A 22988-nucleotide genomic window follows, 5' to 3' on the forward strand; every position below is an offset into this window, starting at 1 on the left:
CATCAGAAAAAAATGTAGAACGGCATGTGTACACAACCACCTCTGTGTTTATTCCACCACAGGAGAAAATAAAGGCAACTTAGATTTAGAGTTGCATTAATCTAAAAGTTGAACAGGAACTGGACTATCGGCTGTTATTTGTATATAATATCAGTAGTAACACAGAGCAGTGTGTATGGAGGAGGTCTCTGTAGAAAAATGTGGTGTTATGGATGACAACGCAATTCTTCTTCATCATCCTCGTCATCATTGGGCAGCGTCTCTGGAAGCCTTTATTTTGAAATACCGCACCGGACGTGCCCAGCTGGCTGTTCTGGACTCAGCCTGTTCCCGTCGACGACTTTCTGTGAGTGGGAGCAGTCAGCAAAACCAGGAAGATTTCTACACGCCAAGTGGGAAGCGCACTGTACCAGTCTGCCATCCACACTTTACACCAGTCGAGTTTAACTTTGAACAGAAACAGGAGTTCGAGCTCTGTCAAATCGACGCCATGGACCCCGCCAGCCAAGGTAACGTTAATTGTTAGCTTAGCGTGTAGCTTAGCTTAGTGTTCGAAATGCGCAGACAGTTGTGTGACGAATTGATTCGCCGTCGGATTTCCAGCGCCTTTATCTCTCTGCCGCTTTGTTTGCGTGGGAGTTTAATGTGTTTGGAGGCGATGATAAGTCATAAGAACTGTGCAGCCGTGAGGGCAGGACGGGCCCGCTGGTAAATGACAGGGACAGCAGCAGCAGCAAGTGAGGAGGAAAGGAGGGAGAGGATCGTGTTACTAACGCTACCAACTTCCCCGCACAGTTTCATTTGATATGACTGACGTTAATTAGGAAATAAGAAGTGGACAGTGTCACCTTTTCTGTCTCCCAAGCGCGTCAAGACTAACGGGTCGATCTCAGTGCTTGTAAACAAAAAGCCTAATGTTAGCAAGTGTTAGCAGTTTGTTTTGGTGGCTTTCTGAAACGTACCTTGCTTTTACCTCCGTATTCACGTGGATACGTTTTTGTTAGTGTTGTCAGTCTGAATGGCGCCGTGTCAGATTTGCTGACTAACCGAGCATTGGTGACAGCCGTGTTGTTAGCACGCTAGCTGATGCTTTCTCATTGTCACCGATGAGTGCATCGACAGGGCTTTTCGTCCATCTTCAGCGGAACAGAAAGCTCCGTCTGATTGCTCGTGCCCAGGTGGTTAAAGGGGAAGAAACTTCACGGAACAGATACTGGTTCTCTGCTCTATCATCACGTAGCCCTGCCTGGCTTTGTGTAACGTTTTTATCAAAATGACCACACAGTTTAAAACAGCACCTTTCTAAAGAAGTTAACGAAAACTGATTATTATAACCTTCATGAAGGTGGGATTTATTGCGGGACTACTTTATGAGACCGCATACATTTCAGGTAGGTGTTATCTGGTAACTGAGTGTGTGTCTCCAAGGCACAATTGCAGCAGAATCTCTTTGGGAGTGTACTAATGAGACTTCCCAGGCCGCATCCTGTAGTTTGGAATGGGTGAGTGGATGTGATAGATATGTCATGTTGTATCAGGCTTCCTGTGCTTCATAATAAGTGGTTTTAGGAAGTGATTAAGGTTGCCTGCATTTGTCTGTCTTGAAATATGACAAACTGGAGTGAACTAGGACATGTCTGTCTCAATAAATCCTGCTACTGCTGTTTCCTAAATGATGCTGTGAAACCTCAGAATAGGATTTTTGGCTGAGCAGGGGGACTTTTCCTGACTTATACATTCTCACATGACACTGCTGTCAGTTTTTTATTTTTTGTTAAAATAAAACCTCATCCTACAAGAATAGTATTGACAGGTGTTTATCATGTGCCTTTGCTCTGAGTCCAGTTTTGTTTTCCTGTAAATAATCGGCCAAACGCAGTTAAAAGAAAAGTCAAACACTAACAATAATTATCAGGTTTGGTGAGGACTTTTGTTTTTATGTAGAGCTGTCATTTTGTGCAGATGTCCAACTATAATACAAGGACAGAGCCATCATAGAAGAACCACAGAGGCTAAACTCGAAGCCATATCAGCATGAAAATAGACCAGAGTGCAATGCAACAACAAGGTTGGGTTTTGAAATGATGGGCGTGGCTGTTATCACATTCAGGCCTTAGTGTTTACAGACTGGTTAGACAGCGAGCCAACAGGTCAGATAGACAGCATTCAACCTCTGTCTGCAACAACTGAAGCAGCAAAACTTGCACAGACTGGGTGTTGTCAGAAGGCATTCTGGGAAGTGTAGGAAATGACTCTGAAGGAGAGTTGACAGCGCAGAATATGTCAACCAAAGATTATCTGAACGTCTCACGTCCACGCCCCATCCCACGCGTCCACATCCCGTTCTCCGTTGTTGTTGTCAGATGTTTTCTGTTCTCTCATATGACCCCGTTGTCTCGTTTTTACTTCACTGCTGTTATGTTTGTGGGCTGGTCTGAGTCATTCTTCACTGAATCAATATACCTTGAGGGTGGAGCCATCACATCTCTTGCCAGCCTGTATACGGATCTTATTGTCAAACACACTGGGATTATCATCATCTGCAGTAGTGCTGGTGTGTGATCAGCGCCACCTTCCGATGATGATGATCTTGATCGTTTGCAACACTTATGTGCGTCTCCTAGTGTTTGCTGCTGCGTGTCTTGTGTCATCTAATGTGTTGTGTAAGCCAGTGTGTAGTCAGTTGTGTAAACATGAATACTGCACTATCAGGGAGTTATGGTGAACTCAGTGTTGTGTTTAAATCTTTTTTCATGCTTAAAAAATTTTAGATTTTAATATAAACTGTTTAAAGTGTAGTGCGATCATGCTGTTCCATGTTGCCTGTTCACTGCTGTGGAAATTGGTGTGTGTTCGTAAGCAACGTAAGCAAAGATGTGAGTTTATCTGAGATAATAGTTTCGCCCACTGAATAAAAGCTGTTTGATCGATGGACTATAACTGCGTCGAGTCTAATTTTACCCAGCGTCTCAGGCAGTGGCACCAGTTTGCCTTTTCTTTCCCTTGTTGTGTCCTGTTGTCGTCCATGCCAGCTCCGTCTGTGCCAAGCTCCTGTAGCTGCCAGCATTGTGCTGTGTCCTCAGGTGAATGACGCAAGATGTGCTCATTGTCACAGAAATCCTACCAGTGGCCGATTTCAGTGTTCAAACTGGCATTTTTGTGCTGTCAGCTCTCTGTGGACAAATGAAAGGTTACACAGACGTGATCTAGATGTGTTTTTGTTCTTTTTTTTTAAAAATAGCTTCATCCTGTTTGTATTCATGGTTTCTGTTCCAGTTTACGTTGCTGTTCGTATTTTCAGAAAGTGAAAATTGTTACTGTTCTCGGACAGAGGGATCTTAAGTTGGGCTCCCAGAGTGCCGTTCAACTCTTGGCCTTGCTAATTGTCACTTTCTCTTCCTGTCGGATATCTCCTGCTAGCAACACTTCCTGGCCTCAGTTTGTGTGTGTGTCACTGAAATAGATACCGAGAGGGATCATCTGAGTAAACCACTCTTGGCTTGTAACACTTAAACTGGTCTAAGTGTGTTCCTGTTGACCCTTCTGCTGCCTCTCAGTTTCACTCTGCCATTAATGTCTCCTGTTCTTCACCTTGTCCTCCTCCCCTTCCCTCACCTCTCTTCTCGTCTTCATCATCCCAGATATCAACCTGAACTCTCCTAACAAAGGCCTTGGTGTGGATCATTCAGACAGCATGTCCCACGTGCCGGTGGAGGGAGCAGTGGGGAACTCGGCCAACCCTCTTCCACCCGGCCTGACAGAGGAAGAGGCAGAGGAGCTCCGCAGCGAGCTCACCAAGGTGAGGCTCAGGTGTTTACATGTAACTATGGGCTGAGTCACATTCCTTGTTTGTGTGCACAAACTTGGCCAATAAAACTGATTCGGATTCTGATATTTTTGTTTACATGTAACCATAAAAGAAGAAGCTTTTTTTTCTGTAGAGCAATTGGAGTGAAGACATTTGCAAACTGGACTCAGAGTAGAGAGGATGATTTGAATTTGACCCCGCGGCGGATGATAGTGTCTGTGCTTTTGTTAGTGGAATACAAATATCTTTGCACTCTTGGGACTGTAGAAGAGAGAAGAGCTGAAGCCTGATGGCGACTCTTTCTGGTGGGTCTGCTGTGTTTCAGGTGGAGGAGGAGATCAACACCCTGCGTCAGGTTTTGTCAGCCAAAGAGAGACATGCCACAGAGCTGAAGAGGAAGCTTGGCCTCAGCCCGCTCAATGAACTCAGGCAGAACCTCACCAAGAGCTGGCAAGATGTACAGACCTCCAACGCGTATGTATCAGCCGCACACTGTAGATATGTTGTTGTTTTCTTGTCAAACCCTTCAGTGGCCTCAAATGTTAGAACTTTCACTTCCAGCTTAGGCTGAATCAAGGTTTGTTTATTAATGTTCAGTCACGTAGACACATTAGCTTGTGTTTCCTGAGCTTTTTCAATGGATCTTCCAGCTTTGAAAATCTGAAACATAATCAGATTGGTATTTACTGGTATGCTAAACAAGTACCTGGTTGGTTGGTGATGTAAGAACAGCACGCTCTTCCAGAAAAGCTCCTGTTGTGAACATTAAGATTTGAGCTTTTTCTCATTTGAACGAAGATAAAATAATAATGATGTTAGCATTTGACATCTCCAGCTCTCATGAGTCTTCTTAACTGTTTACACTGAAAACAGTGCTGCACTGTGGGAGTCTGGACATGTTGCTTCAGGTAGCGGTGAGGAGACGAAATGCTTTCTAGGAAGTCCCATTAAAGGTAATAAAGTCATGAGGGCTTGTCATAACATACAAAATACACCACAGAAACGTTTCTACCCATTTTACCCCAGATGACTTTTGACCACAGTGCAGTGAGGTGACCCTTGAATCAGCTCTGCCTGCTGATATTCTCTGATAGTAACACAGTTATCAGAAGGAGCCAGTTACAAAATGACTCATGCTGTGGGGGACACGTCCAGTCCTCAGAAATCTTTACGTCACACAGGATGATAGCACACTCGTTAAACAGATGAAACAGAGGCGGGCTCCCTGTTCAGACGTAACGATCCACCGTGATTTTAAAGCTGCTGCGATCACGACTGTTAATCAAGCTCTTCACAGCTGGAGAGCAAACATTTATCTGCAGCTTTTCATTCTCAGGGTAGCGTTTTCTTTCAAACACAGCAGCTGCTCTGTTTGAAATTACACTTAATGCTTTAACATCATCAGTTTTTTCCAGTTAATTTACTCACTAAATTACTTAGATATGATTACATATGATTAATTGAACAACTGCAGTTATTAACCCCTGCAGGAGGCGTTCACACAGTGAATGGTGGTTTGAAGAATCTTAATGAGCACACAACAAACTTCTTAGTAAAATGATGAAACTCATTATTGAGTTTTCCAGGAAGAAGAGATCAGTTCTGATCATGGATTAGCTTCCCTCAGTCCACAGGGATCAATAAAGTACCTTAATCCTTTTGTTTATCTGTCTTGACTATTTGCAGTTGCCTCATTTTGTAATCAAGGATGGAACTGAGCAAGTTTTACGTTTCATTTGGTGGTTTGGCAAAGTCTTAGATGCGTCTTTTAAGAGTTTCATAGTCTTTATTAATACTTACCTGAATATAAAGTCTGACTTCATGAGTTTGTCAGGATTCGGTGTGTCCGGTGTGCCGTCCTCGATGAACCATCTTTAAAGGTGAAGCACTGAATTCGCAATTGCCGATTAGTGACAGTGAACAGGGCTGCTCGCTTCACATCACTGTGACTGAAGCACAGCTTGATTTGTTCCAGTTTCACGGTGAATAAGATGCTAACTCTAACACAGGGCTCAGAACAACCTGACTTTCCCCACAGTCACAGTGGGATGAACCGGTACATGAATCCCAGAGTGACAGTCAGTGTTTGACCTTCACCAATGAGAGAGTTGTAATGTAACTCCAGATAACCTTAGTGCAGAGACTCTTTTGGGATTGCCTGGCCCTGGCCTCTCTGAGCCTCTCTGTTGAACCTCTGCAGCGTAACACCCTCGTGTCTCTGTTTCTAGCTATGTGAGAACCACAGAGAAACTGGGCGAGTGGAATGAGAGAGTTACCAGTTCGGATCTGTGAGTCCATGCACTGTCTGCTGCTCGCGCTCTGCTGATGTCTGGGCTTCTGCTGTGTTTGCTCTCTCACGCTCTGCCTTCTCCTCGCTCTCGATCCCTCTCTGTTCTCACCCTCTAACCATATTTGAGGACACTCAGCATTTCAACAGTTGGTGTTTAACTTTGTGTCTGGATGGAGGACATTCGCGAGAGGGCTCAGTAATTTGGAGACGTGGCGGGATTTTTTTTTTTTTTTTGAAATGGAGACCAGTGTAGAACCAGAGGGCTCAGAAAATACCAGTCTGTGATTTTTCTTAGCTTTTCTTTGTTGTTCTCTGTTTAGTTATATTTCTCTCATCTGTTAGTTTTCTGCTCAGGTTTCTGTCTCTGCCTCCGTCCTATCAGTATCACCCGTCTGTTCTTTACTTCCTCTCCCAGAGGTCAGGTGTCTTTTCTTCCTCCATCCAGAAGTGATGACACATGTCCTCCTCTCTGCTTCCTCTCCAAAGCAACATATGTTCATATTTTTAGCTTTTTCAGATGCTTCCTCCCTGTTTCATTATCTCCAGTAGCCACAATGAAAACTGACTCTGTTCTCTGATTTTTTTTGGGGAGTTTCATGTAAGGAAAAGGTGTAGAATATACATTTAAGGCTTTGTTTTGTTATAATCAGGCCGCCCAGTGGTCTCTTGGCTTGGCAGCCTTTTAGCAGGACAGCAGCAGTCATCAATACATACTGTTTACCTCGATGACACAAATGGACCATTTACATGTGGAAAATCTTACTCCATTAAGCCACACTCTGGTAGTGTTTGCACATTATGTAGTGAATTCAGCCCGAGGGGTCACTAACTAAATGGGATCCGTTGATTTAATGATATAATAACCAGCTTATGTCACAGCTAACCGGTAAAGGAGCCAGTGATTTGCACCCATTAGTAATTAACCGTGTTCACTGATGGATTATGGGCACTCACATAAACCCACCTCTGCCTCGTGCTGCACATGGTGTTTTAACCACGACTCAGAAGTGCTGACAGCTTCACTGTTTTATTCAGGGCGGAGATAAAGAGTCCAGCTCGCTGTAGGAATTATTAGAGAGAACCAGGGATGCAGGTTATATTTTCTTGCAGCAGAGCTTTTCTGCTATCAAACAGATTTAAAATCGTTATGTTTTTACACAGGTTTACTGTCGCTGAGGTAAATGCTGTGCAGCGGTTTTATGCGTGAAAATAAAAATAAAATAAATAACCATTCGTGAACAGATACTTGACATCAAAGAGCCAAAACATGTGATCTGGACATTCATAGCTCTGTCTGATCTCTTTACCAAGTCTGCCGTGTGTCACGTGTCCATATTAGTGGTAGGTCTTCATATCAAGTGAGATAATGCAATTTTGCAGGTCACAACTGAAACTGTTGCTAAACAGGGGTGGACTCCTCACAGGCATTAACAGGAGGGGTGCTTATTTTGCCATGTGTGTCTGATCTGAGTTTCCACAGGAGTTAGACTGAGGTAGAGATTTGAAGGCGGTTTTGTGCTGCAGCTGAAAGAATCCAGGGGAAACTCTGTAGTTGGCAAGAAAAACATCAAATCATTGAGTTTTCTGCCTGTTTCCACCAGGCTGCTGCTGCTGCTGCCGCCGCCGCCGCCGCTGTGAGGTCTGAGGCTAATGGAATTTTCCATGTGGCTGCTTCTGAAATGAACTGGATTGGCAAGCTCACTCAGATAGTTAGCCTAACCTGACAGGGTGACGGCGCTGACGCTGCTCTCGACTTTTACGCACACATACGCACATCTTCACAAACAGCAGCAGGTGCACGGGTTTGTTGTGTTTGTTGTATTTTCACAACCAGAAACAGACAGACATGCTCTCACACCTCTCACACCAGGTTTCCAGGTTCACCCACACGGCCAGAATGATTGTTGATTATTACACATCCGCCTGAAAACAGAGAAACGTAGAAGCAAGCAGGCACATTATTCTTGGTTTAGGCCTAAACACACACACACACACAGTCAGACGTGTGCGCTCTGGTCGTGCCTGGCGATCAGACGGCGGCTCAGACTTGCTGCTGCAGGATCAGGTGGGAGGAAAGGAATGTGAGAAAGAGATGAGGAGGGGGGGGGGGGCGAGAAGGAGAAGGTGTTTTGCTTTGTCACATGACACGTGGGGGGGGGGGGGGGGGTTATGAGGCGCACACCAAGCCGCACTGGACTGAACGAAATAAATGGGTTATGAATTATGAATACATCGGAGACACAAAGGCTCAGAGCGGGTTGCCATGAAAACCGGAGTGGGATGAGAGAGTCGGCTGCTGAACTTTTCAGTTCAGTGTTCTTTATTAGCATAACAATAAAAATCTAACTGCATTTATTTAAAAAAAGTATTAAAAAAGTATTTTAAAAAATTTGAATTATTAGTTTCAGAAAGTAAATTTTCCTGGATCAGCTGCTCGAACTGTGATTCTCTTTCTCAGGCACAAACCTCCAAATATGAAGGAGACAAAAAGCCCGTTTGTGTCCAAATGATTGTGTTTTCTGCCGTGGCTGAAATACAGCAGTTTAACAGCGGAGTGCCGTACACACAGACAGTGATCTGTCACTGAGCCGGTGTGTGTTCAGTCACTGTGTCGTACAGTAAGCAGCATTGTGCTGATGTAAGTCTGGATATAGAGGCTGGCCTTGTCTGGAGCAGATCCGTTTACAATGAGAGCCGTCTCCTGCGTCTTAAGCACAAGAAAAATTGAACTGGGTAAAAAAAAAATGTAGTCCTGCTATCTGCAGTCATCTGGTCATCTTTTATTTTATTATTTGACATCTGAGGTGCTAAGCAGTAACTGGTGTGATGTTTTTGCCAGTGGGATCAGTTCTTTTTTTTCTGGCTTTCGCACTAATAAAGTTTGAGTTTCTGTAGGTGACACTTTTTGATTATTCTAATCAGGCTTGTTGCGGTCACACTCAGGAGTCTCAGGACCGCCAGTGTTCCAGCATTCAGGGATCAAGGCCTCCACCAGATGAAAGTAAAAGTTAGACGTCCTGTCGTTCCTGTGTGGCGTTGGCTGTGCTTCCTTATCTGCTCGGCCATTGTTTTACAGAGCAGTCAGCACAAACACACTTCCTCTCCACATTCTGATGCAGGCGGCGCTGCTTGTGTGCGAGCGTGTTTTTGAACGCGTGAGTGTTGTTGGAGTCTGCTTTGCTGCTAATCGTGAAACGGCTGTTTGATCTGCTAACCTGCGAGGTGTTGGAGAGTTGCTGTGGGACTGTTTTCCACACCAAAGCATCGACCCTCAGCTTTTCCACTAACCGTGTGCTGCCATGTGTGTTTGCTCTCACAGCTTCCTGTAGAGTTGAACTGGATTGGCCATGTGCTTTTTTTTTAAATCACACTGAAGAAGACACACAGTAAACTGAACACTTACAGTATTTAGGGAAGAAGACCTGCAGGCATGTCGGTGCCTGTTATCAGCAAATGCTGGTGTTTGCTTCAGATAAGCAGAGTTTTTATTTTCTGAATGAGGGAAGTCGCTTTACGTGTGAGGTGCTCAGTGAAAATCATATCAGTCCTTAGTCCTGCTTCAGTCCTCCATTGGTATCTTCAGAATATATCTTTAGAAGTGGTGCTTCAGCTGTTGTTGTAATGGGCTTCATTTCCCTCCGCACAGTGCCGTCTTTCCTTTATCAGCTGTGTGTGTGACCACACAGGGTTCAGCGTTTCCAGCCCATTTCAGGTGGAAATGTTCTCTGACCGGTTTCTTCGACAGGTTGCTTTTCAAGTTCGGTTCTCACAACGTGTCTTAGATTTGATAACAATTTAGTAAACTCAAAATAATGAGTGTTTCCTCTTATTAGAGCATCCGGCCTTATCTGCTGTTTTGTAGTTTGGTTCCTCAGTGAGCTCTCAGTGAAAGCCACAGTGAGCCAGCTTATTAATAAAACCATTTTGTTTTGATCGTTTAGGTTAAATAAAAATTAGTTTTTGAGAAATGACACATTACATTTTTAAGCACAGGCCTCAGAAAACCCATTAACGCCCAAATGACTCCAGAGCAGCGACTCATCCGTTTGAAACAACGAAGCACAGATTTTTATTTTGTGCGCATAAAGTCGCACAAACGAACTGAAAATGTTTTATTCACTTCCTGATCGTACGGGATACCGACCTCACAGAGGTGCAGTGTTCACACAAGGTTCAGCAGTATTCCTTACACACATCTGTGATTCACTACACTGCCGTACGCTGAGCGTATGACCCGGCTGCACAGCAGTTTTCAGAATTCATGCATGGCCCAACAGGATTTACTAACATTTAGCTTCACTCGTAACAATCACTTTGCCACGGAGATTCAGAAATGTTCACTTTGTTTGACTTGACTCTGTTAAGTTCTATTTCTACTGTCTTTTCCAAAGAAGTTAGCTCAGCTCAGGAAAGAACGTTTGTAAGTGTGTGTGGTTCCACACTGGCCCCAGTCAGCTGTGTCAGCTGTTCCGAATATTAAAGAACCATGTGAAAGTTGTGTTCTGTTGTTAAAACTGTAAACACTTCCCCTGCAAACTGCTAAATGTTAAAAGCCTTTGATATCCAACTGCAGGCCCTCTGAAACCTTCAGATCCAGTCAGCAGTCAGTAAAGTAGCCAGAGATGAAAGATCGTTAGGAATTGTTACTCTACTGAAATCTACTGTACTGTATTGTGAGTGTGTGTCTCTCCCCCTGTGTCATTATCCTGCTGTTGTGTCTTCAGATATCTGTCTGCCTCAGCCACTTTGGATGACATTACCCACTCTGAAGCGTGAGTTGACCTCTTTCTCTTTTGTGTTCTTGTTTTGTTTTTGTAGGTGAGCTAAGGTTTCTTTGAGTTTGGTTTTCATTTTGGGTTTTTTTTTTTTTCTGTCACTGTCCATGCTTTTTTTCTTCTGTTTTTCCTTTTGCTTCTGTCATGTGAGCGTGTTGCACCAGGTTTTTATCTTGTGTTAATAGTCTTCTTGCTTTAGAAAATTAATTTCTGGTGTCTTGTAGATAGAACAATCAGCCATAAACAAAAATACTCGTTGGTTTCAGCTGCTCTAGCACACATGCTTAAGTTTACAACATTTGAAATCAAAGGAAACAGCAGCAAATGAATGAAAGCAACAAAGACAAGAAGTGAAACAGCAAGATTCATATTTCGCCCTGTGATGGGTCCGGTTGAATTTCCAATTACATTTATCATACATGGCAGAATTACATATCATATGTCCTAACATATGTCAGAGACACACAGGCGTCTCTTGTTTGAGGTGGGTGTTTCTCTAACCCTTTTCAGTATCGGACAGGTGGAGTTTAGAGCAGAGGTTCACCTGGTGTGAGGCAGGTTCTCACAGAGATGCTACTGACCTGACTTTCTGATACTGTGATTACCTTTTTCCTTTTTAAAGGAGAGTAGGCAGCATTTTCTGTTGTTGATGTAGAGTCTGTCAGAGTCAGAGATTTTTTTTTTCCAGAAAGTGTTAGTGACAGTCGTGTAGAAGTTCGGCCATGTTGATGGACACTGTTGTGTGTGTGTGTGTGTCTGTGTTTGAACCATCTGCTGCTGAGACTTGATGTGTGTTTGAGCGGCCCAGCTGATTGTGATGCTGGCTTTTACCCGAGAGGTGTGTGCGTGTGGGCTCGTTATGTGTGCATACAAACTGCCAGTGTGGAAGTGTGTATTTCTGCTCCCTGTATTTGAGCGGGTGTCTATGTGCTTATTTCTTGGTGTCTGCATTTGTGCACATATCGGCAGGTGTACTGTGACCACACCTGTCGACCTTGTTAGTCCAGGCCACCCTGGTGAGTCCGTGTTGACAAGGCAGCTTCACTGATATCCAGAAGAAAAGGTTCAGTATTTCAGGAAACATTCTAATTAGCTTTCTTTACGAGAGTGAGCAGAGGAGATGGACACCACTCAGATGTTTGTGCATTAAGGATGAACGTGGATTTGGAGGCATTTAGCGTAGCTTAGCATAAAGAGTTTAGATAGGCGGGCTAACTGTTTCACTTCTGAAGTGTATTTTTGATCTATATTGAATCACCTGACTTCTGTGGGGGAAAAGCTTGTAGTGGTACTTCCCAGAATGTTGTACTGTTTAGTTGAACTGTAAAATATTCAAGTAAATCTTATGTGTATGATTACAGCTGCACTTAACCACGTGCCTGGAGGGAGCTGCAGGCCTTTAAACCTTTTTAGATTTTTGGTTTGAAATATGTTGGAGCGCTGCTTGGAACCAAAACTGCAGACAGGAGTACACAGGGGCAGACAACAGGAATGTACTGAAACCAGAAAGGGCCCACAGCAACTCTGTGTCACTGCTACGCTGAACTTCAGCTTGAATGAAAACAAACAACACGCGTAAAACTTATTTCCTGCCTCGATCATAACGTGAGGAAAGTCTGCTTCAGGTTGAAATTCTCAGACTGGGGACTGAAATCGAAAAAAACATTTTTTTTCTAAAGGTGTGTGGTTAGTACACACATCTGCTAATTTTAACCCAGAACATCTTACACTGTGAGTCTTCTGGGTTTTGTCTCAAGAAGTATTTGGCAGCTGCCCACTGGAAGGTTTATGATCCAGCTGAACAGACTGCAGTCCACCACACCCAGCCTGTTACACCAGGCAGCACCTGCATCATGAAAACCTCTGTGAAAAAGTTTTCAATTCTCTCCTCGGGTTTAGTTACTGAGCTCGAGTTGAACAGTGCAACAAACTTTATGTTATTGTATTTAAAGTGTGTGTTACATACACTGTGGTTCATCCACTTTATTATTTCATGTGAAAGTGCTCCTGCCGTTGGCCCCCTCAAAGAGAAGCATCATGTTTCTGGAATTCACATAGATATGAGGATCTGGCCTGAGTTATGTTTCCGAGAAACTTGTTTTGGGGGGCGTTTATTTGAACGGTTACTTTTCCAGATTTTCAGAAGATAACAGTGTGAGTGTTTAACCTCTGGGATTTTACAACAGAGAGCAGAACCATGAATGTCTTCAAAGTGAGGCTGCAAAAATATTCACCGCCGTCCCTCTGAGCATTATTTACATCTCGCGTCTCTCATCAAGTCTCTGACTGTAGCTCTTCAGATCAGATCAGTTCAGCTACAGAAAAAAAAACTTTAGACATGTTTGATTGACAGGTCACACACAAACTAATCGAGTGTACCCACACTTTTAAGTTGTAGAAACTAAAACCTTCCAAAACCCAGAATCTGACAATCGCGCCCTCTTTGTGCTGAGGTGTGAAAGTATACAGGATTTGAACTTCTCTCTGAAGCTCTCTTTTTTTTTTTTTTTTTTTTTTTTTTTATTTTTCACACGTTTTTTGTGTGAACGCCATCAAAGTCTTCAAGGAGAGACTGTGTGAACGCATTATCCCTGTTCAAACACTTATACCTCTGTGTATGATGGCGGGCTTTTCACGCCACCTTTGCATGTGGCTATTCACCACACGCTATCAACACTCATCGACACATCATATGAGCAAACATCAGCACCATCGCGTCAGCGTCAGAGGGTCTGTCCGACCAGTGTTACATGTTTTACACAGCGATCGACCAGATTAGTTTACAGATTAACGTGGTCAGTCAGGGTTGTGTTTAAATAAATAATTTCATTAATAAATTTCAAAATAAAAGCATGCAAGTCGTTGTGATAGTTTTCACAATGTGCATCAGAAACATTGTTTGAAACGTTTGAAATGTGAAACCACGCCCTGAATGTTGGGTTGGGCAGCTTGTGTGTGTTTCTGATTTTTCCCATCATGCTCTCTGTTCCATCGCACTGAAGTAAACATCAGGCACTAACCACCCAAAGCCCTCGGCTGCACTGGGACATGCTGAATCATACCTGCCACTAATACTGAGGGGTTTCTCTGTGCTGAAGGGTGAAAGATGCTGAAATGAACGACCTGTTCTTCTGTTTGTTTTGGAGGCGTCACACAGATTTAAAAAATCATTTAAAACAGGTTTTAGCACTCGTTGCTGTGGCTTCCTCCGACTGTGTGATGGAGCAGTAACTTAAATCACTGTAAAGTTTATTCTTTGTGTTAGTTGTGGTGAAATGGTTTGGTCTAATTTACTACTCTGTCCTGTTCTCTCTCTCTCTCTCTCTCTCTCTCTCTCTCTCTCTCTCTCTCATCCTCCCCCGTCCTGTCCTCTTCTTTCTTTCTTTCTTTCCTCTGTTTTCTCTCTCTCTTTTCACTGTCCCACATCTTCTTTTCATTCCACTCCGACCATCTGTCCTTCCCTCGTCTTTTCTCCATTGTTCTCTTTCCATTCTCCTGCTCCCACCTTTCTTCTCTCTGTCTCTCTCTCCATCCATCCCTCCCCCCTTATTCTCCCACCTCTCTGCAGATACAAGAAGACTCAGGAGACTCTTTCCCAGGCGGGACAGAAAACCAGTGCAGCTCTCACCACAGTGGGCAGTGCCATCAGCAAGAGACTGGGCGACATGAGGTACGATGCTGCAGAGCCAAAATGGCCGTCACTCTGTCAAGGGCACAGGAACAAATGAGCAGAGCGGAGAGTGTTGAAACAGAATGATCCCAAACTGCAGTATCCATAGAGATCCATTCTGAGACAGTTAAATACAGCCCAGTTAAGAGAATCTGATGACACATGAAACAGCTGGAGGTGTTATCATGGTTATGGTCAGGTGTTTACACAGGTAAACACCACATCCTCTGTTGATAAAGCCAGTTGAACATGCCAGTCAGGTTTCCACATCCACTGGTGTAACTCTTAGACAGTTACACAAAAAAAAATGGATGTGATGAGACAGAGGCAGAAAACTGGAATAATATCAGAATGGTGTGTACAGCCGTCCATGTAAACATCATTTATCATGGGATCAAAACCAGAACGTGACCTGGAACCAGGGCACTCATGTGCTTGTGCTGGATCTTATTCTTTATCATTTCAGATCCTGCTGAACAGCTGGAAAGTTCAACCTGTCCACTGCTCATTTCCTCTTGTAGCTGCTTCTTATACCTCATCTATCTGTCCTCTAACCGTAACCCGTCAGTAGCTGAACTGTAGAACTGACTCCAGCAGACAATTACATTTGTTCATCATTCTGTCTGATTTAACCCAGCTGTCTGCGTTTCTTCTAAATTTAGTACAGTTTGTTTTGGAACAGTTGAACCACCTGTGTCATGTGGACTGGAAGTCTTCACAGGTCCAAAACTTTGGACATGATGAAAAACAGATCCATGGAAATCCAACGTGAACCAGATGTGCAAAAATAAATCTAAAAACAGACCCAATCCAAAAAGAACCCAGAATATTTATCTGATCAAACATATTGATACACAGACCTGAAGACAGTTTGGACATGGACCAGTGAGGATAACAGGGCCTGATTGGACCTATGAAGACCTCTCATGTGGACAGTTTCTTACCCTAAAATCGCACTTTATTTGCAGTGTGTTGCTTTAAAGAGTTCATAAAGTACAGTAAGTAGACACAGTCGACCTTCTGTCATTTGGAAATATTTAACAGAGCAAAGCAACAGTGCGATTGTAGGTTGAGAGCTGAAGAGCGAGATGAGATGTAGATTCAGAATAACAAACATCCTCTGTGACGACGCCTTAACCACAAACTCCTTCACATCTAACTCCTCATCCCTGATGGCGCCTCGCACAACCGTCTGTACTTACGTTAATGTTTCCATTTCGCCACCCACGTTGACGCTTGCTCTTCATCCAACAGTAGCACTTAGCTGTCTGTCTGTGTGTGTTTTGACCTGGTTTCCCGTGCATGCATCTTCCATGTCCAACCCCGCACGTTGCATGTCGCATGTCTCTGATATGATTTTAGCCTGAGTTTGTTCTGCACGTCCCCGTTTTGCTCCGAGATGGAATTTTAGTTTAATGTGAGAAAGCATCAGTTGAAACAACATGTCACTGGTGTGAAGATAAGGAAGCACGAACATCAGGCTGCTGACAGTTACTTCTCTTTTCATCAGTCGTACTTGTGTCCTTAGCTGCTCAGCTGTTCTCTGCTGATAACGCTGCTGTATCTCACGTGTCCTCGCCGACTGTTTTCGATTGATGGTTTGATTTTTGATTTGTGGATCCTCGTTCTGCTGCTTGTGGCTCACGCTCTCTCTCCTCTTTGTTTTTAATCGCTGCCTTGGTTTTACCTGCAGAGCTCTACCTTTCTCTAATTCCTTTAGGTAAGACTAACGTGTCCTGTTACAACAACCAAGTGTTTGATCACACAGTCAGTCACGTGACCTGGTTTTTGTTATAGAGACAGATAAACGACTTATCGTAGATAAGCTCCGGCTGCTGGTAGTTTGACCTCTGCTTTTCCCAAACTGCTGTTTACTTTAGGCTTTTTGGACTGAAACCCTGAAACCCTGCGTCTTTTATTCTTTTATTCCCCACAGATGTTAAGCATGTCATCATTTGCTCTTATTTTAATACTAATGAATTAATACATGTTTCCTCTCCTACCGTGGTGGCACCTTAACATTTATATGATGTCGTTATTCGGTATTTTACTAAGTTTTGACTGAAATGTGCTGAGTCACTTTATCCTGTGACAGTATTTGAATTGAATCAGTTGCTTTGAGTTTCTAAGCAGCTGTTGATTTAAAATGAGTAAATATTCAGTCACTAGTTGTTAAACTGTGTGTGTGTGTGTGTGTGTGTGTGTGTGTGTGTGTGTGTGTGTGTGTGTGTGTGAATCAACTGCTTGCTTGCTTTATAACACTTGCACTTCTCTGTCTCCTCTTTAACGCTTACAAAGTAGCAACTATTCCATTCGCCACTCGATAAGTATGCCCGCCATGAGGTAAAGTAACACAGATGTGCTCTCTCACTGTGACTGTACCTTTTACCTGCCACTGTACTGCACAGCTGCACCGCTGCTGTTTTCCTGTGTTGTTGTTGTTCTGCCGATGTTGCTAAATGTTTAATTTATTCATTATTATAAATGCTGGACTAATATTTTTTAAAATCTGTCAGAGAGCATGAGTCTTATGTTTGATTTACGCTGAAGAACGACCGAGTGTCTGTGTTTTTCTCATGAATATCATCTGTTTTCTGTCGGTATCAGACAGAGAACATGCCAGAGACAGTGTGGCTGCAGTCGAGTGTAAACACCTTAAACATGCATTAATCAGTTTTCAGGGTTTTTATTTTTCTAGTTTTCACTTTGTGTTTTCACCTGTTGGAGTTTGCAGTTAACCTGCCTTTTTAATTATCATGGTATCATTGCATGTAACGTTCACACGTGTGTGTGTTGTTTTGGTTTTTTTCGTGAATGTAACTTTGTGTGTCCGTTGTGTAGGAACTCTGCGACCTTCAAGTCATTTGAGGATAAAGTGGGGAACCTGAAGGTGAGCGCACACGGCCAGTTGTGTTTAACATGACGTGTGTTATAAAATCACAAACTAACAAAAGAAGCGTTTTCCTGTCGAAGCGTTTTTTGTTTTGTTTTTGTTCGAATTCAGTGAGTTGTGTTTTTTTTTCCTCTTTATTGACAAAGGATTTATTCCATATCCGTTCCTGATCGTAATAGATCTGTGTGTCGCATCAGCAAATAAAAAAATAAAAACGTTAGCAATAAAAAATTAGTAAGACAACTATAAATCAACCAAGAGCTGAAGACTAACATGCACACTTTTCACACTGTTTATATAAATGTTAAGTCCATTCTGTTACAAATAAGAAGGATTTACAGAGTGGGTTTTATTTCCACCGTAAACATCGACAGGAAACAGAAACTGACGTGAGTCAGTGTATTAACACGCACAATCAATAACACTCTGCTCTGTTTCCTCCCTCCACTCATCCTCCTTCCTCCCCCTCCCTCTCTCTCCTCTGCAGTATAAGGTTGTCGGCCCCAGAGGGAACGGGGAGGCCGTCAACTCCCCCACCGACTCCACCCCCACTCAGGAGAACCCGCCTTTCTGAACACACCCCACCACCTCCTCTTCCTCCTCCTCGCTGCCACCTTCCTCACGACCTGAGACTGTACTTTTATCACCTCACATCGCAGAGTCAGCCCCGACCTTTCACCCTCCACCTCACCGACTCACCCCCACTCACTTGCCCCACGTGAACGCCAACAGGCGGAGGTGACGGACTCGTGGGTTTGAGGTGGGACGACACTGGTCCTGCAGCCTCCATTCCTCTGCCTTGCTGTTGAAGACAATGTTTTGTTGATGTCTAAACCTGAATAATTTTCCAGACCTTGCTTTCTGTTACGTCACCTGCCTCCACTTCCTCCCCAGTTCGATCCTCGCCCCCTTGTTAGTCCAGATAAGTCGACACTCAGAGCTCCTGCACACGTCAGATGCCTTTTCAAACAGATTGTTGCTGTTTCTGCAAATCACCCACCTAAAGAAAAAGCATTAGAAGATGTCAGGTTCTTAAACTAAACTTCTACTTCTTTCATCTGGGGCGTGAGGTGTTTTAAATATATTTCTGCAGTGATGAAATGAAGAGGGCGTAGTCCGACCCTTGACCTAAAGTGGCCAGAAAGCACCGGGGTCACTGCTGGTTTGGGATCATTTTTGTAGGACCCCCCCTTGTGGGTTAATCTGGCCATGACCATACATCAGACATTTTCCCTGCAGGTGTGTTTTTCACTCCCAGCTCAGAGTTTAGGAACCAGGATGTTTGCAGACTGAGGGGGGAGAAGGATTTTATGGGCATAAACATGATCGTTTATTTGTGTCTGCTTTGTTTCTGACTTCTGTCACCTCCGTAAATCATCCCTTCACACTGTGAGCACCTGCTAGTGTCACCATAGTAACCCCCCCCCCAGCTTTTTGTCCAACTTGTGCCCAGTTGCCTTCACAGCTCTGGCTACACTCGCAGGTTAGAGGTTAGTGGTTTGACTGGGGGGAGGTGGGGGTGGTAGATATGATCAAGCAACCCTCTCAGACCTACTACTGCTACATGCATGTGCATATCTCATCTCAGTTGTATCATACCGACCGAGGTCTCGTGTAACACCCTGTAAACACCCCCGGATGTAAAAACAAAACAAAAAAACCTTAAACCATTTTGTATTATAAACTATTTTACACTGCTTTGCATAATGTTTTTACATAACTTTTATCAATATGTATAAATATATATGAATAAATATATTGTCACCGATGCTGCCGAATGGCAGTAATCAGGGTGGGAGGTTTGTAAAAAGCAGGGGGAGGCTAAGCAAACTTTAAAATGTGGAAAACAAACACTATGGGTCAGTTTCACAGATCTGATTTACTGTCTGGAGTTTTTCTGTTTAAACTACATCTGTGGTCTAAAAAAAAACAAACAACAAAAAGAAGAAGAAGTTTCCTCATTTGTGAAACTGACTCATGAATGAGCTGCAGTCTGATCAGACCAGGGTGAGGAGCAACGTCATTTAACTGGTTTCATTTGATGAACGAGGTGCGTTTGATCTGTGACGCAGCAAGTTAACGTCACCAAAACCAAGCGCTTCTTAAAGGTTGAACGTGTTTGGAAACCACTTTTCACCCTGGTTTGACTGCTGCTCCCTTCCTGTTGTTGACATACAGAGCTCAGTGTGGGACAATGCTTTGCTGTGTACACTACCTGGTGAATGTCAGCGCTTCTCTGTCAGCCTTACTCACTTTAAATGGTTCACCTGTTGTTTTAATTTAGCTGATAGAAGAGCAATATTTTTCTGTTCCTGTTTTCTTTTTCTTTTCTTTTTTTTTGTTATGTTGTTCAGACTGGTTGGAATGAAGGAAGGGGAGTTAGCATTTAGACATTTAGAGTCCGACAGGCCACAGCATGTCATGTAAAAAACATCTCACTGCCAACAACCCCTTAATGCACACATGAACACACAAATGCACTCCTGTTAACACACACTAAATGCTACTAAATGCCCCGATTGCGCACACACACACACACACACACTGCATGAGGAACTAACACGGAATCGTTGTTGCTCTTATCGTTGTTCAGCTGCACTGCCTCAACAAACACTCCGGGTGATTTGGCAGCAGTTCCTGCAGACGTCAGGGCCTCAGGAACCTGAGCACAGACCTTCACCATCACGTTTCTCTTAGTAGGTTTTTGAGGTGGTGGAATTTTGTCTGTGTTGCCAAAATTCAGTGCATTCTCTCAAGCTGTCATGTGTGGACAGGTGTTTTATTGAGGCAGTAGAATATTGGGGTGATTATGAATTGTTATATTTGGGATCATTAAGTGATTTAAGCCAAAACTTCCCAGGAAGAATTAAACTTAAACAGCAAAAGCCATAAATGCCTACAACAGAAACATAAGGTGGCTAATGTCGGTCAGTCTTAAGCTGCTGTTGAGGTGGAAATGTTTGAAAATTGCCCCAAATATTGCCAAAAATCTTTTTTTTTTTTTCTCTAACCCATTAAGCTATTGCTAGAATATTGCCTCCAAATGTTGCTCTTGTATCCTGACTCGGTCTCAGTGGGCTGTCCGTAAATGCCATGGGTGGGCACGTGTTTTGTTGAGGTGGAAATTGGGGGAAATCTGATTTGTTACATACATTAACATGTTGGATTGTTCAGTGCTTTAAGCCAAAACTTCCCAGGAAGGTTTAAAGTTGCATGTAGACCAGCAAAAGAGCAGAAACTGTAAAAAATTGATGACCAGGTGAAACAGAAATGTCTCTAAGTGACGGAGTTGGGCTACAAAGAACAAACATGAAATGAAAACACAGCGTGAAAACACAACATCCTGTCAAACTACTTCAAACTGGTGCCAGTGTATCATAACCTAAGTGTATTATCTTGTTTTGTGTCTGTTTGTGTTGATCATTTTGGTAGTTAATATATTCCTGTTAGGTGAGTTATGTTTTCTTTTGGCTTTCTTTCTATCGGGAGAAGTGGACTTAAGAAGATTTGTTATTTGTACAATTAATTTGCCGTCAGTTAAAAGCAAGTTGCCAATATTTAAATATCTGTTACAAATTCTCTTTTCCTGCCTCTGAATCTCAGAGTCTCAGACTTTCTGCTTTGCTGGGATGAAAATGCAAATGCACCCTGCAAGACATGTTAATCTCAAGTCATTTATTTTAGCATTCACTCAAAAAACCACCGTTATGGGAAATTTCATTCATCCACGAAGCTTTGGTAGGGAAGAGATTTCACCCTGAACACATTCATTAAAGAAAAATTAGATTTAAAGACTGAATGCCTAATTAAACGACTTGTAAGGTTATTATTTCTGAAGTGTGGCTGTCGCCCGTTTAAAGCTGCGATCAGTTTTTCGGACGCTGGTGGACGGGAAAGGAAGATGTACTTTTGTTTAGGGTGTGCAGCACATGACGAGCCTGCTCAGAGCCAGCTGCTGCAGAGGCTGGAGGACAGTAGAACACTTATAGCTTTATTTAGGTCCAGGGCCTAGCTGATGTAGACTATTAAAAGGGATCAGATTTGGAAGATTATGGTGAATGAATTAAAAACAGTTTTTGGTTTTGTTGTATATGTTTGGATATCAATAAAGCATTCCTTTAAATGACAACATGGTTTATGGTCCATTCTTAAAGTCAGGGTTTTTTATGTAAATAAACTGTGCAGTAGTGTTTGCAGTAAAATTAATTTAGCCATCGATTGTGTATCTGAGTGTAATGAATTTTTCATCTCAACTCCTGTGTTTCATTACAATGTGAAGCAAGTGAGACCACTTTTAAACCAGTGAGGCCCCTTTATAATGGAGCTTTAAAACAGTTGGAGAGGAAACCAAAACATCACAACCAAAGTTTTCTTTGTTAAATTATTTAAAAAAAAAACGTGGCCGCTGACAATACAGCTCAAATACATTATGTCCACAGCACGCATTCGCGTAACGGTACAGTATTATTAGCTGCCACGTTGTCAGTTTTCCAGAAGAGCCACATCCTTCATAAGACAACACGATCAACGAATGGAATCGGATAAAACATATGTTCCCTGACCGGGAATCGAACCCGGGCCGCGGCGGTGAGAGCGCCGAATCCTAACCACTAGACCACCAGGGAGACATGTTGGTAATAATAAAGTTATTATATAAATAGATGTACTATCGGTTAGCACACAATGTTTCTTAAATCCATGTCTTTTCAACATATAATTTCACACGGCAGAGAAAATACACGTTCTATTATATTCACCTTCTATCAGCCAGAAACGTTCTTCTGTCCCTTAACTGTCCGCTCCAATTCACAGATTTCACCACAAGAGGACGCTACAGTACTTGTACAGAGGTTGGTGCATTGGGACGATTCTCTCTGTTCAGTCAGGGATGATAATCTGTCTCTCCCCTGCTGGGAAAAGTTTCTTTCAAGCTTATTCAGATATTTTTCCATATCTTTCCATATCTAATGTGAATACTGTATATATTGCACTTGTTTTTATTTTGGCCATATCCTGCACTTGCTGCTTTTGCACTTCTGGTTAGATGCTAAACTGCATTTCGTTACCCTGTACATGTGTAATAAATAATAAAGTTGAATCTAATCTAATCTAATCTAATATATAGTTGTTTTCTGACTAACTTCTTTCAAACTCACTTGGTTATTTTGTGTCTCTGTCTAGTCACTTGCCGTCTCTTTAAGATCATTTTGAGCTCAATGATTTTCAAGCGAGAAATATTAACAGTCACTTCAGGCAGAGGTTCTGGCCAAAGGGACCTGAACATATCCTGAGTCTTCCAGACTTTGGAGGAAAATGCTGTATAGAGTACGTAATAATACAGCTTGCCCCAGAAACCTTTAAACACTTGGACATGAAGTAGTATTTCGGTGCAATAAACATTTAAAACTGCGTTCAGACAAAAATAGCATTTGGAAGGAATACTGCGTTGGTTGCACTTTCGCCGTCATCCACTTCGGTGGGTGGCGCTGTCGCGACAAACTGTGGTCCTGGGGCTGAGGTGCTGAGGCTGCAGCCTCCCCTCACGCGCAGGA

The 22988-nt window shown here is 43.0% G+C and overlaps 1 protein-coding gene and 1 non-coding gene across 4 annotated transcripts; one reads left to right on the plus strand and one right to left on the minus strand.

The window, feature by feature from the left end:
* The first annotated feature begins 310 nt into the window (after positions 1-310).
* tpd52l2b (tpd52 like 2b) lies at positions 311-21562 on the plus strand. Of its 3 annotated transcripts, XM_041061377.1 has the most exons (8): positions 311-509; positions 3642-3799; positions 4134-4282; positions 6037-6096; positions 10823-10870; positions 14442-14543; positions 17385-17433; positions 17924-21562. In XM_041061377.1, the coding sequence occupies exons 1-8, from the start codon at positions 491-493 to the stop codon at positions 18008-18010; spliced, it is 672 nt and encodes a 223-aa protein (XP_040917311.1). In that variant the 5' UTR covers positions 311-490; the 3' UTR covers positions 18011-21562. The 3 variants fall into 3 exon arrangements, with proteins under 3 accessions (XP_040917311.1, XP_040917320.1, XP_040917329.1); XM_041061386.1 differs by lacking the exon at positions 6037-6096; XM_041061395.1 differs by lacking the exons at positions 6037-6096; positions 10823-10870.
* Positions 21563-21989: 427 nt separating this feature from the next.
* trnae-cuc lies at positions 21990-22061 on the minus strand. Its single transcript has one exon. It is a non-coding gene; the product is annotated as a tRNA-Glu (tRNA).
* Positions 22062-22988: the final 927 nt, after the last annotated feature.

The sequence above is a fragment of the Toxotes jaculatrix genome, chromosome 2 (genome assembly GCF_017976425.1).
Source record: "Toxotes jaculatrix isolate fToxJac2 chromosome 2, fToxJac2.pri, whole genome shotgun sequence".
In the NCBI taxonomy this organism is placed as follows: Eukaryota; Metazoa; Chordata; class Actinopteri; family Toxotidae; genus Toxotes; species Toxotes jaculatrix.

Bases quoted from the DNA above. Each gene is read 5' to 3' on its own strand.
- tpd52l2b (XM_041061377.1), top strand. The intron at 3,800-4,133 runs GTGAGGCTCAGG...GCTGTGTTTCAG, and splicing joins TCCGCAGCGAGCTCACCAAG to GTGGAGGAGGAGATCAACAC. The intron at 4,283-6,036 runs GTATGTATCAGC...CTCTGTTTCTAG, and splicing joins GATGTACAGACCTCCAACGC to CTATGTGAGAACCACAGAGA.